Source organism: Chiloscyllium plagiosum, unplaced genomic scaffold, assembly GCF_037043375.1.
Source record: "Chiloscyllium plagiosum isolate Xiang-an unplaced genomic scaffold, Cpla_swu_hap1 HiC_scaffold_11, whole genome shotgun sequence".
Classification (NCBI taxonomy): Eukaryota; Metazoa; Chordata; class Chondrichthyes; order Orectolobiformes; family Hemiscylliidae; genus Chiloscyllium; species Chiloscyllium plagiosum.
In genome coordinates this window covers 26,561,918-26,577,652 of record NW_028270149.1, presented here as the reverse complement: position 1 = coordinate 26,577,652, position 15,735 = coordinate 26,561,918, and the positions used below count along the sequence as shown (strand labels likewise).

Sequence of the window (15,735 nt, the reverse complement as noted above, 5' to 3'; positions counted from 1 at the left end):
CGTCCATCAGCTGTTCTTGGTCGAACCTGCTAGTTACTTCCTCAAAGAATTCTAGTAGGTTTGCCAGGCATGACCTCCCCTTGATGAAACCATACTGACTTTCTGTATTTTGCCATATACTTCCAAGTATTCAGAAATCTCATCCTTCACAATGGATTCCAGGATCTTACCCATGACCGAGTTTAGGCTAATTGGTTTGTAACTTTACATCTTTTGCCTTACTCCCTTTTTAAGTAGGGGTGTCATGTTAATATTTTCCCAGTCCTCTGGGACCCTCCCTGATTCTAGAGATTCCTGAAAGATCACCCCGATGCCTCCACTATCTTTTCAGCTATCTCCCTTCGAACTCTGAGGTGTAGTCCATCTAGTCTAGGTGATTTATCCACCTTCAGGCCATTCAGTTTTTCTAGCACCTTCTCCTTGATAATGGCCACTATACTCAATTCTGCCCCCTCACTCTCTCGAATTTCTGGGATATTAAGCATGTCTTCCATAGTGAAGACTGACGTGAAGTAATTATTCAGTTCCAAAGCCATTTCTTTGTTCCCCATTACTATCTCTCCAGCATCATTTTCTAGCAGCCCAATGTCCACTTTTACCTCTCATTTGCCCTTTATGTATCTAAAGAAACTCTTACAGTCTTCATTTATATTACTGGCTAGCTTACCCTTCTATTTAATCTTCTGTCTCCTTATATTGTTTTTTGCCCTCTGTTGGTTTTTGTAAGCTTCCCAATCCTCTGGTTTCCCACTACCCTTCACCACATTGTATACCTTCTTTTCTGCTTTTATGCTATCCCTGACTTCAAGTTAGCCTTGGTTGCCTCATTCTCCCTGTACCATGCTGCTTTTTCCTAGGGATGAATCTTAACTCTGTTTCCTGAATTACTCCCAGAAACTCCTGCCATTGCTGTTCCACTGTCTTTACTGCTGGACTCCTCTCCCAGTCAATTCCACCTGCTCCGTCGTGCCTCTGTAGTTGCCTTTATTCAGCTGTAATACCGTTACCTCTGATTCTATCTTCTCCCTCTCAAATTGCAGAGTAAATTCAATCATATTATGATCACTGCCTCCTGAAGGGTTCCTTCACCTTAAGCTCCCTTATCAAATCTGCTTCATAGCACAACAGTGAATCCAGTGTTGCCTGTTCCCCAGTGGTCTTGACCGCAAGCTGCACCAGAAAGCCATCTCAGACATTCCGCAAATTCCTTTTCTTGCAATCCACTACCAACCTGATTTTTCCCAATCCATCTGTATTTGAAATCCCCCATGATCACTGTAACTTTTCCTTTCCTACACATCTTTTCTATCTCCTGGTGTATCTTGCGCCTCAGCTCCTGACCACTATTTGCAGGCCTGGACATAACTTCAGCTTTGGTTCTTTTACTTTTACAGTTCCTCAATTCTACCCACACAGATTATGCACCATGTGACCCTACTTTGTTTATTACTATTAATTTAATTTCATTTCTTACTAATAAGGCAACCCAGCCATCTTTGCCCACCTGCCTATCTTTTTGAAAGCATGTATATCCTTGAATATTAAGCTCCCAATTCTGATCCCCTTGCATCACGTCTCCATGTTGCCTACCACGTCATATCTACCAATTTTGATCTGCGTCACATGCTCATTTAACTTTTGTTATACTACGTGCATTCAGATATAATTCCTTCAGTCCTATATTAATTGTCGCTCTTCTCATTGTCATTCATTTGTCCAGTGTGCTTGAAGTTTGATTGTTAACTCTTTCCATACACTGTCCTATTTGTGTCTGTGCTGGAGATTTTAAAACTTCTCCTGAGTTCTGCACTCTTACCACCACCTTTAATTCAGGTTTTCTAATTTCCCCTGTAACTGAGCTCCTCCCGCACCATTTAGTTTAAAGTCCTGTCTATAGCCCTAGTTGTGTAATTCTGCTAGGACTGTAGTCCCAGCACGGTTCAGTTTAAGACTCTCCCATCGGAACAGCTCCTTTTTTCCCCAGTACTGGTGCCAATGTCCCATGAATTCAGTGTTTGGCAAGTGTTCTTTTCAAAAATTGAGGTGTTTCATTAAGATGAAAGTAGCTTTATGGACAGGGAAAGAAATGGATAAAAACTAGGATATAAAGTTAACTAAACATAGATTTCAGACAGTCCGAGGGCGATTACTGTGGAAATATGCTTGATGCAAATAATGAAAGGCAAGATTCCTAATTGGGTGGAACTGTGTAGAGACTTCGCTTCAGTTATGTGCCGTAGTCACATGGACAGAGCAAATGATATTCTCTTGTCACATGTTGTTACAATGCAGAACAGGGCCATTTGGCCAATTGTATCTGGTTCAGCTCTCCAAATGAGCATCATGACTTGGTGCCATTCTGCTCTTTTTTTCTCATACCCTTGCATGTTGTTTCTTTTTTAGATAATCATCCAATGCCCTTTTAAATGCTTCACTTGAGCCTGTCTCCACCATACCTTCACACCTGAACCACGCATGAAAAAGACTTTTCTCGCAACACAGTTGCTGCTTTTGCAAATCATTTTAAATCTGCCCCCCCCTCCCCCTTAATTCTTGATATTTTTACAAGGGGGAAGAACTTCTTGCTATCCACCCTATCGAGCCCTCTCACAAGTTTGAAAATTAGTTCTCCACTTAGCCTCCTCTCCATAGATGTTCCCAGCATTTCCAATCTGTTTCCATAACTGCAGTTTCTCATTCCTGAAACCATTTTCTTAAATCTTCTGTGCACACATTCCAGTGTGTTTATATCCTTCTTACAGTGAGGTGCCAAGAATTGTATGCAATACACTAATTGGCGTTTAACAAGAATCTTATGGGGGAGATCCAAGATGGCAGCGACTCAGCAAGTCTGAGTCTATAGTGCTCCTCCCAAGACTTGGGCAAAGTGGGCCACCCCCCTCCACCACACTCACCAAATCATTTAAAATAGTTTTTACTTAATGTAATTAGTTGTTCAGTACTAAATTTAACCGGTCTGGTCTCCTGTAAAAATGACTAGGGGGAAAGGAACCCGCAGTTCTCAGCAGGCAGGAGCCCCACCCTCCCCAGCTGCAGCACAGGTGTCCGCAGCCGTCCTGGGGGACTTACCTACGGTGGCGAGCCTCGTGAAGTAATCTCTAAACTCGATGCGAAGATCGATGCCTTCATTGAAGAGTCCCAAAACTGATGGAATTCACTCTCGGCCGCGCTACAAAAGCACGGCCGAGACATCGAGGAAATCGAGCGCTGAGTTGGAGGGGCGGAGCTAAAGGCCGCGACCTTTGAGACCATAGCAGAATCGGCCGTGGATCGGGTCCAGACTCTCGAACAGCAAGTCCGGACCTTAGAGAATCACATTGACGACCTCAATGTTTGCTGGGCCTTCCCGAACAGGAAGAAGAAGGCCAGCTTAGTGTTCCTTGAGCAGTGGCTTTCACAGCTGTTAAATCTGGAGGCTGCATCAGGCCAGGTAAGGGTGGAATGGGCCTACCGGGTTGCAGTGCACGGGCCCGACTCGAACCAGCGCCCCTGCCCAGTCCTGTTCTGGCTGCAGAGCTACAAGGAGTGGCAGATGCTCTTGGAAGCTTCCAGAAATCTTGGGAGAGATCCCCAAGCCATGATTTATAAAGGATCCAAGATTGTTATTTCAGGACTTTTCCCCAGCTTTGGTCAGAAAGAGGAAGGTGTTCGACGAAGCGAAGAAGCATTTAAGGGACTTAAACATTCAATACTCCTTGTGCTACCCAGCTATGCTACGCTTCAGCCATGAAGTGTATAACTTCGGATCACTGGAGAAGGCCAAGGAACTTTTGGACTCTCTTAGATAAATTGTAAGAGTTAATTGATGTTGTTCTGCCCACCCCCCACCCCGGTTTACCCCCTTGTTTTTCCTTTCATTAGCTTAGTGTTTAATATTATCTCTGGAGGGTGGGAAGAGGGGTTTATTTATTTATTCTTAGTGATTTTCTTCACCCCCTTTTTTATATACACACATATTTAGGCCAGGGGGTCTAGTAGATGGGGAGAGGGTGGTTACCTTATCCTATTTTATCTGTCCTTAGGAACGAAGTTGTCTTCCCCTGTTATTTTGTATTACTATATTTAATTATTATTTGCTGAGACTGTAATTTTACAGTTATATATGTTCATGGTATTAACTTTACCAAATATATCCAGGTGTTGGTGTGGGGGGTAGGGTACTCATTTCCTGAAGAAGGAGTTATGCCTGAAACGTCGGTTCTCCTGCTCCTTGGATGCTGCCTGACCTGTTGTGCTTTTCCAGCAACACATTTTTCAGCTCTGATCTCCAGCATCTGCAGTCCTCACTTTCTCCTACTCATTGTTAACTCTAGCTCAGTAGTATATTTGAATTTTCTTTATCCTATCGTAGGGTGCCTGGGTCAAGGGTGGGGCACTGGTTGGGAGAGGTTATGATGGATTTTTGGGAAGGAAGTGATGCCCCCTGGGAACAAGGGGGAAGATCTCCGTTTAAATACGTTTTATAGTTTTTTATTTAGAAATAGTTTTTTATTATATTGATCTGAGTGTATTAAAGAGCCTTTATTTTTGTAAATTTTATATGCTCTATGCTCGGGATGTTTTGGATAGGGTTACTTCTCCCGAGGGTTCTTGGACTTGCCTGGACAATTATGGTTAATCAGTCGATTAAATGGTGCACCTGGAATGTCACTGGGAGTAATTCACCAATCAAAAGGAAGAAAATATTATCAAGCCTCAAAGAAAGAAAGCGTTGATATAGCTCTCCTATAGGAGACACATTTATTGGATAAAGAACACCTGAAATTACGACAGAGAAGAGATTATTTTCTATTCTCTCTTTCTGTGCAAGGAAAAACATTTTGGTAAACTGGGTGGCTGAAGGCCCTCATGGACTTTCAAATTGGCACAGAATAATTATGGAATATGCTCCCCCTGACTTCATTACAAATATGGTGCACCAAAAAAAAGCCGAATTACTCCATAAAATATGGCAGCCCTTCTTGAATTACACAAATACAGATATCTCGGTCATCCTAACAAGGGCTTTTACTTAATTGAGAGGGTGAACCTAGCTGGTCCGGAACCCCTTAGGAGAGGAATCCCGCACGAATATGGGTTTTGTTATGATCTGATGTTAACACATTCCGAGCATGTATATCACGACTCAATTTCTGTGTTATCAGTTTTTATCCAGTTATCTCATCCAGTTCTGCCATCTTGTCAACTTTTAAGAACTAGCTGTCTAAAAACGCTTCTTCCATAGCAATTTTAAGCCCATTTTCTGTTTGTCTTCTCCTCTGTCATCAAGACATAGATTGCATCTACCTTTGGTGAAGACAAATGTGAAGAACTCATTTAATACTTCATCCATGCTCCTATTAAGATTTCAAGTTTTCCATGAGGTTGGCTGACAGGCTTGTCACATAATTCATCTTTGCTTCCCTTCACCTGCTTTTGACCAGACCTGGAAAATTCAATTGACTTTACATCCATCTTCTGCCATTCTTGCCCTCATGCAATTTTAATCCAAATTATTTTCCTCTTTGAGTATTTAACCTCTAAAAATGGAAGTAATAAGCCAATATACCACTTATTTTCATGTTTCCTTTGACCATATTTTTCACACCTTGCCTACTATAAGGGCGACTGCAATCTGTTTCATGGTCTTGTCACGACATCTTCCTTACTCCGTAAGCAAGAATTTTCCCCACTGGCTGGTAGACCTCTTAGTATTTTCCCCTCCCTCACGGACCCATTGCGATTATATGACCATGCGATATAGGAGCAGACTTAGGCTATTCAGCCTGTCAAGTCTGCTCCACCATTCGATCATGGCTGATATATTTTTCAATTCCATTCTCCTGTTTCTCCTTGTAATCTTTGATCCCCTACCTAACCAAGAACATATCTATCTCTGTTGTTTCTCTCTTCCTCTTGTCCTCTTTTTTTTTTCTACCCCACCCACCTCAATATTGAACTGATGTTCTGGATGTAGGTTTGCTCACTGAGCTGGAAGGTTCATTTCCAGACATTTTGTCAGCCTACTAGATAACATCTTCAGTGGGCCTCAGGCGAAGCACTGCTGGTAAGTCCTGCTTCCTATTTAAATCTTTGGGTTTCTTTGAGTTGGTGATGTCATTTTCTGTGGTGAACTCACTTCATGTTCTTTTTCACAGGGGTGGTAGTTGGGGTCGAACTCTGTTTGTTGATAAATCAGTCAACGAACACATTGAGTTAGACCCCATCTACCACCCCATCACTAGCCCAAAGAAACCCAAACATATAAATAAAAAGCAGGCCTTACCAGCAGTGCTTTGCCAGAGGCCCACTGAAGATGTTACCTAGTAGGGTGACGAAATGTCTGGAACTGAATCTTCCAGCTCAGCAAGCAAACCTACAACCAGAACCTCAACCCCCACCAAGCTACAAATCTTCTGTGACCTGATGTTCTTACATCACTTCCATCATGATGCCACCACCAAGCAATGTTTCCTTTCGGTCCCTTTTCAACATTCTGAACAGGGTTCCCTTTGGTGTACTCTGGTCTGCTATTGTTCACCCTCAGCAACCCAACCTTTTCTGAGAGCACCTTTTCATATGATTGCAGGAGATTTAACCTGCTCTTGTATCTTCTGCCTTCTCACTGTAACGCACCTTACAAGTGCAGTTGTGATTTATTTTGTGCATCTTTGCACTTTTTGTTACAGTATTGTATTTTCTGCTGAGGGTGTAGCCTCTTCGACAGTGAGAGACCAAACACAGGCTGAGTGACAACTTTGCAGAACACTTATGTTCAGCCCATTATCATAACCCCAAGGTCCTGCCATGTCACTTCAATTTTCCATTTTGCTGTCCTTGGCTCCTGTAATGTTCCACTGAAGGTCAACTAAAGGAGCAGCACCTCATCTTTCAACTGGTCCCATTTCAGACGTCTGGACTTAACAAGTTCAGCAGGTTGTAAGTTTGCTCGCTGACCTGGAAGGTTTGTTTTCAGATGTTTCGTCATCATACTGGTAGCATCATCAGTGAGTCTCCAGTGAAGTGCTGGTATTGTCCTACTTTCTATTTGTGTCTTGGTTTCTAAAGGTGGGTGATATCATTTCTGGTTGTTCTTCTCAGAATGGTAGATGGAGTTCTGGTTAGAATGCCAGGCCTCCAGGAATTTCCGTGCGTGTCTCTGTTTAGCTTGTCCTAAGATAGATGTATTGTCCTAGTCAAGGTGGTGTCCTTCCTCACCCGTGACTTTGACTGGGACACCTCATCTATCATAGGATAAGCTAACCAAAGACACGCACAGGAATTCCTAGAGGCCTGGCATTCTCATCAGAACTCCATCAATAAGCATATCGATTGGACCCCATCTATCATCCCGAGAAAAAGAACCGGAAATTATATCACCTGCATTGAGAAACCAAAACGCATAAATAGAAAGCGGAACATAACACCAGCATTTCACTGGAGGCTCACTGATGATGTTACCTGGTATGGTGACTAAATATCTGAAAACAAACCTTCCAGCTCAGTGAGCAAACTTGCAATCTGAGCTAGAAATCTTTCAAAAATTGCTCACATGTTGAGCAATTTTAGATTGGAGCCTTTGTCCCCATCTTATGGTGCTTCTCTCACTGCATTGGATTTTTTTTTTAGTGTCTCATTTACTTGATTTGCTTCTGCCATTTATACCATCTCTGCAAACGTTTTTTTAAATTTCCTTTATATCCCATATATTCCCTTTGGCCTTGCACTATAAAAACTTCTATACTTTGATCCCTCCTGCTTTCCATCTAAACACAAACCTCCTTTAGTTTTTCTTTCTAGCGTGCTCCCTTTCACTTGTTCAACCTGTTGTATTTTTGGCTGTTCAAATAACGCACATCCCATATTTACTCTCTTTGCTAGATGCCACCTGAGTAAAAATTTTCATATTATGTTTTTTCTGTAGATTTCCATATTCTGTTGTGACCAGTTATTGCTTCCTAAATGTTTAGGGCTATTTTTGCCTTTTTTATTTTCATGTTCCAAAAAATATTTATGAATGTATTCTGTAGTTACAGCAGCACTACTAATTGCTAGTCTCCCTTTAAAGTGAAAATATAATTTGACAGGTGTCAGAATTTTTTTTCTTTGGTAAATCTATAGCTTGAATGGTAGTGAAAACCCAGTTGAGATTTTTTTTTAAACTGTCACCCAGGTCCTTTTGCCTGATGGTTCGAATGCAGCAACTGTAATTGAAAGTGCCTGTGACTGCTGACAAGCTTTTTTAGACTCCACCCCTTTTTTCCCCCATTTGCACACTCGACCACTGATGTTTACCACTCCACAAGGATGAATAACAATGCAACAATTGTGCTATTATTCTATCCCTGGATCACTACTTCACCTGGATTACCACTTCACCTGGATTTCTGGATAATTTGATTCTTGAAGAACCAGTGCATTTTAATTTTATCAATGTATTCCTTTATCGAAAGATTGTTCATTTACAAATGAGTATTTCAACTTGCAGGTAGTGGGAAATGGTACAGAAATGTAGATTACTATCGAATGGATGGCTCTACAAGTGCGCAGACAAGAAAAAAATGGGCTGAAGAATTCAATGACGAGAGTAATATCAGGTAATTTACACTAAAATAGTTATGAAGCGTTTGCTATTTTTAAAAAATCTGAAATCCCAGAACTGACCTAAATTCGCTATGACATAGAAAAGGAGAAAAGGAGAAAACTTTAGTTCTCTAAAGTAATGGGGCAGGTTATAATAACTGATGTTTAGGATAGTGATACATTTGAGCATGATTTGAACAGGTTGGAAAATGCCCAGTTTTTAGCTAATTCTCATACTAATTCAAAGGTGCTGCAGAAAACTCAACCTGTGCAGTGCAGATACGAAGTTAGCATGCGTTGAATTTTAGATTTGTTGCAACATTGAGCTTGTTGGTATATTTTAGATAAATAGCTGTGTTTATAATGGCTGAGATCTTGTGGTCTCAAGTTAGCAAATACTAAGAGGCTCACTGTTATTGAGGGCTTCTATGGAGTCCCACTTACAATCCAATCTGGAAGTTATGTTGCACGTGAAAGAGCCAGTGCTGATGTTTCCTCAGGGATCTGCCATGCATGACTAGGGCTGGTTGCCTAGTTCTTTCATCAATTTTTGTGTATTTTTTTTTAAAGTGCTACTCCTAGCAGGTATAGAACCAGCTAAAGTGTTTAGGTATTTATATCAATAGAATGTTAATTTGGCACCACCAGTTCCTCTTCTCTTGGCTTTTCCTCAGTTCTCTTTAACATCTCTGGCTTCGTTCACCCCTGTATCTGTTACACTGGAATCAACACTTCATAAATTGGAGGAGATGATGTCAGGGGGCTACAGTTACAAACACATCAAGTAAAAAAAAAAGAGACAGACAACAAGAAGTGTGACTTTAGCTTTTGACATCCAAGGGGGCTTGGCTTCATTGACTATTTGCCACTGGGCCACTCCAACCAGTTTGGTTCTGGATGCCAGCTACAGCTAGAAACGTAAGTCCCTATTGCCATTTACAGGAGAGGTTGAGTTTCACAATCAATGGCACATAACTGAGGGGTCTGGGCCAACATGTTTAGCCTGGACAGTTCTACGGATTTACAGAGTATTACGTTTCCAAGATGTACCATATAAGAAATTCCAAACAACTCTGCACACAGCAAATTGCCCACATTTTACAGTAAGCAGTGAATAAATGGTAGGTTGAATCCTGACTGATGAATGCAGAACCTATTTAAAAATCTTAGTTTGAATATTTAATTTGATGTAAAGGATTAACTGGACATTAAATGTTTAAAAACTATTTTCTTGCATTTTTAAATCCCCAATGATGAGTAAACTCTGATGGAATAACATTCTACTTTTGTAAAATTAATTTCAGTGCCTGATTGATTAGTTGGCAGTATTGAAGACCTGGTATGCCGTCAAAAATTTTACTTGCACTTGAGTGGACAGCCCTAAAAACTTAAAATATATTCAGTGCTTTCTAATGGATAAATATTCAAAATTCACTCTACTTTCCCATACTAGAAAGCCTAATTTCTCACTGAAATTTCAGTTTAGCAGCTTGCTGATTTCCACATTTGCTGCACGTGTGCAGGTACAGGTACTCTTAAAATTTTTCAGTATATTTTATAACAAGTTTTGGAAACTTCACCAGTGGCCAAGATTTTGAAGTCTGTATGGTTTGCTAAGGACGTAACTTGAGCAAAATCCATTCAACCATCTTCGTAGTGCAATTTTCTAAAGTTAGTACAGTTTTGGTGGTTGTATGGGGAAGAAATAGAACCACTGTCCTGGTGAAAGAAATGCAAAATGTTTGCCGTATTTTTGACTTTATTACAAGTTTTAATGTCTTGAATTTTATTGATTGTTAACATTTGTTCTTTACAGAGGCCGTCTGTTCATTATTTCCACCAAAGCAGGATCGCTGGGGATTAATCTGGTCGCTGCCAACCGTGTTATTATTTTTGATGCCTCTTGGAATCCTTCCTATGACATCCAGAGCATCTTTCGTGTTTACCGTTTTGGACAGATAAAGCCAGTCTTTGTCTACAGGTTCTTGGCTCAGGTAAAATGATGACTTCCTTTTGTATCTGGAAGATACATGTCTGTGGTTTTTTTTTTAAATGCTAACACACAAATTCTCAAGGGAAAGTAAGAGGCTAAGTTATCGAGCCATTTTGAAAATTTCTCCAATCCTTATTTTGTTAAAACTAAAAGTTGAAATGCAATAGGTGCTCTTCTGCCTTTTTTTTAATTTAATGTGTAAGATTGCTGTGAAGCTATCTGAAGTACAAATGTTCTTATTTCTTTGAGTGAACAAGTTCTACACTTGAATTGCTATGAAAACACTTGATTGTTGTTCCTTTCTGCTTACGCGATGTATCAAACATGGATGAATGGAAGTAAATTTTTTTATCTTGCCTTCTGGTTTACCTTTTCACAAAAGCTGTGGATGCAGATTTCTTTTTGGTGATAACAAAATATCCTCATTTTGGTTGCCCTGTCTAACATATGCACAAACATTTAACAGTTTTGAAGTTTAAAATGAACAGTTCTGAATATTTTCACATTTTTCATTCAATGTTTAAAGTTTTCCTCCATTTCTGATACCATGACTTCCTCTGAATATGGAAATAATAAGCATAACCTGTTTGATTAGATTAGATTACACAGTGTGGAAACAGGCCCTTCGGCCCAACAAGTCCACACCGACCCGCCGAAGCGCAACCCACCCAATACCCCTACATTTACCCCTTACCTAACACTACGGAGAATTTAGCATGGCCAATTCACCTGACCTGCACATCTTTGGACTGTGGGAGGAAACCGGAGCACCCGGAGGAAACCCATGCAGACACGGGGAGAATGTGCAAACTCCACAGTCAGTCGCCTGAGACGGGAATTGAACCCGGGTCTCTGGCGCTGTGAGGCAGCAGTGCTAACCACTGTGCCACCCATGGTGAATTTAGTATTTGGTTTGAGAGGAAAGAACTTTGGTAAGAAGCAACTGTACTAAGTTTTAAAGAAGGGTAATTACAAAGGAATGAAGGCAGAGCTAGCTGCAGTGGATTAAGAAAGGAGTTCAGAAACAAAGGCTGTTGAGAGAGAATGGCACACGTTCCAGAAAATTGTTCATGGCTCACAGCAAAGTCATGTATTCCAGTGAGGAAGAAGGGCCCCAGGAATGGGATAAACCAACTATGGTGAGCCTTGGGATTAAGGATAGCATCAAATTAAAAGAATAAAATCATACATTGGGGCCAAAATTGGTCATAAGAAAAGGGATTGGCAAAGACACCAAAAATGACTAAAAAAAAGAGGGTGAATATAAACTGAGGGCCACTTGCAAATAATATCAAGATAGCAAGAGCTACATTAAATATATATAAATGAAGAGAGAAGCCAAAGTGAGCATAGGCTTCTTAGAGACTGAGGCTGGGGAAATAATGGGGAACTAGGAAACGCAAAGTTATACTGCAACAGGCTTATTTGGAAGTACAAACTTTCGGAGCACTGCTTCTTCGTGACAAAAACTAGTGCTTCCAAATAAATCTGTTGGATGATAACCTGGTATTGTGATTTTTAACTTGGTCCATCCCAGTCCAACACTGGCACCTCCACATTATGGGAACCAGGAAATGACAGAGGAGTTGAATAAATATTTTGCAGCAGTCTTCACGACACAAGACACTAATTTCATCCAAAATTATTGAATATTTAAGAGGCAAAAGGAAAAGAGGAACTAAATACAATAGTTACTGGAGAAAAAGTGCTTGGGAAACTAAGGTGTCTGTAGGCCAATAAGTATCCTGGAGCTGATAGGATACATCCTAGGCTACTGAACTAAGTAGCTACAGAGATAGTGGGCACACAGGTAGTAATGTTCTGAAATCCTTTAGATTCTGGAGAAGTCCCAGAAGATTGGGAAGTTGTCAAGATTACACCTTTATTTGAAAAGGGAAGGAGGCAAAGAACTTAACATTTGTTATTGGTAAATGTTAGAGTCTATTATAAAAGATGTAATAGTCAACAAAGCATTTAAAAATGTGTATTGGGAACAAACAGAGTGGGCATGGCTTCATGAAGTGGAAATTATACCTGACAAATTTGAGAATTCTTTGAGGAGGTAACAAGCAGTATAGTTAAAAGGAAAATATTGGATGTAATGTATCTGGATTTTCAGAAGGCTTTTCATTTGGTACCACACATTAGGTTACTTAATATGTGGAGAGCTAATGGTATTAGAGATAATATATTAGTATGGATAGAGAATTGGCTAACTAATAGATAAGGGGACATTTTCAGAACAGCAACCTGCTAACTAGTGGTGTGCTACAGGGATCAGTGCCACGGCCACATTATTTACAATATATATTAATAACACGGATGAGAAAAGTGAATGTGTAATTGGCAAGTTTGCATATGATACAATCTTAAATGGGAAAGGCAAGTGTTGAGGGATGCAGGCAGGTTAGGTGAGTGGGCAAAAACTTGGCAGATGGAATGTAATGCAGGAAGTGAGAGGTTATGCACTTTGGCATGAAGCATAGAGCATCTGAATATTATTTGAGAGAGAGAGACTGCAGGAAGCTACGAAACAAGGATTTTGGAATCTTCATGAATGTCAGAAAGCTAAAGATCATCAGATCAGCCATAATCTCATTAAATGGTGGAGCAGATTCGAGCTAAATGACATACTTCTGCTCCTATGTCTTATGGTCTTGCGGAATGTTCCGAATTCATGTATTTCACATTTTGTCATTGAATCATTCCCTCCACTTTTTTTCCAAGATCTAATAAAGAATGCAGTTTTCATTCTGTACAAGTAAGCATGAATTTTAAAAAAGGGGAATATAATATTGTGATTTCACGAATGGATTTGGGTAATAATTTTGGTTTGCTTTCTCATTGGATACGAGCATTGCTGGCACAACTAGCATTTGTTGTCCATTCTTAGCTCCCAGTGAAAGGTGGGTGGTGAACTGTAATCCAACTTTCTGACTTTAGTTCAAAGTATTATGCAAATCTTTAGGACTACAGTCCCCTGTTCTTGCAATTCAAGTTAATGTAATAATTGGAGTATACATTTTTTTCATCCCGTGGAATATTTTATGTAGCTTCATATGATTAAAATATTTTGATATTTGCAACAAGATTTAGTAATGGTTAATAAAAATCAATAAAGTTGAAAAGCAGAAAATATTCAAAATATGTCAGTTCAGTTTTCTAAATTTGTGTCCCTTTAAATTCAGATAGTTGCTAGGAATCTAGTTTTGCAGTTGATTTTTGGGTAATTCTCTTTAGATTATGAGCAAATAATAACCAGCAGAGTACTTAAGCATATGTAGTAAAGGAACTGAATTGATGTAAATGTGGATCATTTTTTTAACTAAACTGCTTCAATGTCAACTAAATATAAACCTTTTCCTTGTTTAGTGAGTTTTAGTAACCTTTGAATGTTTCATATCTTCAGTATTAGTTGTTTAAGTACTCAATAAGCTGATGGAAACAGAAAAATGTTTGGTTATTCTTTGATTTGTATAATTAAAATTCATAAATTTTAGTGCAGTTCTTGTATAGTTTCTGTTCCTTGAGGGGATAATACAAGATTATATCATGTCCTATGGTTGTCAACACTTTGTGGTAAAACAATTTACTAAAGCTTTTGTGGGAATGCAGTAATTTTAAAAGTTTGATTCTTAATCTGAAACATCTTGCTGTTGTAGCTTTTGGTACCATGTATTAGGAAATATGTTATTGAGTTAAATATCGCTGTCTCTCAGATTAACTGCTGAAAGCATAACTGTTCTGTCAAAGACTTAAGGGTATAAGGTTTGCCCAGTTCTGATCTGCCAGCCAGTTGTGATTTTTGAACTAGCTGCTACTGGCTCACAGGCAAGACATGACTCCATAGGTAGGAATACCACTGTAACCAGTAGAGATCAGGTAACAGCAACTGCTCCAAAAAGCATTTGTCTATCCTTTGATATTTGTATAGAGAAACAAATTCAAAGTTATTCAGCTGACTGGCATTTCTACTTAACGCTTAACTTATTCAGTGGTGATATTTGGAATAATTTCAGCAAATTAGGCTTGATGTTCACTGCTATAAATTGCTGTGCCAGTGATTAAATTGATTTGACAATTTGGTCTGCTGTTCAAGTTATATAATCACATCATTTCAGAAGTTAATTATCCAGTGGAAATCTTGTATAAATCCAGAGAGAACAAACTAGTCTATTGTTCACTAAGGATGATCTGTGAAATTTAATTATTGGCCATTATGGTGGGTGATTGGACAGGATTGGCAGGTGACATCTGGCAAAGCACAAATTCTAACATTGTGTTGTTTTCAAATACAGGGAACTATGGAGGAAAAGATTTATGATCGTCAAGTAACAAAGCAGTCACTATCATTCCGTGTAGTTGACCAACAACAGATCGAGCGACACTTTACAATGAATGAATTAACTGAGCTCTACACTTTTGAGCCAGATCAACTGGATGATCCAAATTCTGAAAAGAAGAAGAAGAGAGATACTCCTCTGCTGCCTAAGGTTTACCACTTATGCTTGTCAATAATTTTTTTTTGGATTGGTTGCAGTCTCAAATGGATGTATTTCAATTAGCAATTGCAATGCCATTTAGACCAAATAACATTAGTGATGTCTCATTTTGATCCCCCCCCCCCCCCCCTCCCCATCCCTCTGTTCAGTTTCATTTTTAAGACCAGTTTCTGTATAATTCCAGGAAATTTTAGCATTTTATATTTGAAAGCAAGAAAGGAAAGAGAAATTGAGGGTAAAGGTGGAAGGTGAGGTGAAAGATAAGGTGGAAAGGAACAGGAATGAGGAGGGATCAGGCAGTTGAATGTTGGAAAGTGGATGAATGATACAATGGGGCCAGTGATGAGCTGGAGGAGAGAAGAAATTGTGAAGTGGCCAAAACAGAAGAGTAAAACTAAGTGGAGAAGGTGGAGATTGAGGTAGCAATGGTAGAGAGAGAGATTGATTGGGTTGGAATTAGAGAGAATTGGAATAGAGCTTAGGGATGTAGGAAAAAAAGTCATGGAAAGATCGAAATTGATGCACTACAGTGTTAGATAAGGGTGTGGGGACACATGATTGCAGATAAAAAGTGAAAAGCATTAAATTTGAAAATAGTGAAATGTCAGTGATGGAAAAGTCTGAGAGAATTGAGAACAGATGCTGAGATGGAAATAA

General features: G+C 39.7%; 1 protein-coding gene across 4 annotated transcripts in view; it reads left to right on the top strand.

Annotated features, from left to right (window-relative positions):
* atrx (ATRX chromatin remodeler) overlaps positions 1–15,735 on the top strand; it is a 238,029-nt gene that overhangs the window by 190,821 nt on the left and 31,473 nt on the right. For all 4 annotated transcript variants that reach the window (XM_043704988.2, XM_043704986.2, XM_087991918.1 and 1 more), the window contains 3 exons: positions 8,489–8,597; positions 10,400–10,577; positions 14,875–15,069. In XM_043704988.2, the coding sequence (XP_043560923.2) occupies positions 8,489–8,597; positions 10,400–10,577; positions 14,875–15,069 (482 nt within the window). The remainder of the gene's footprint in view (positions 1–8,488; positions 8,598–10,399; positions 10,578–14,874; positions 15,070–15,735) is intronic.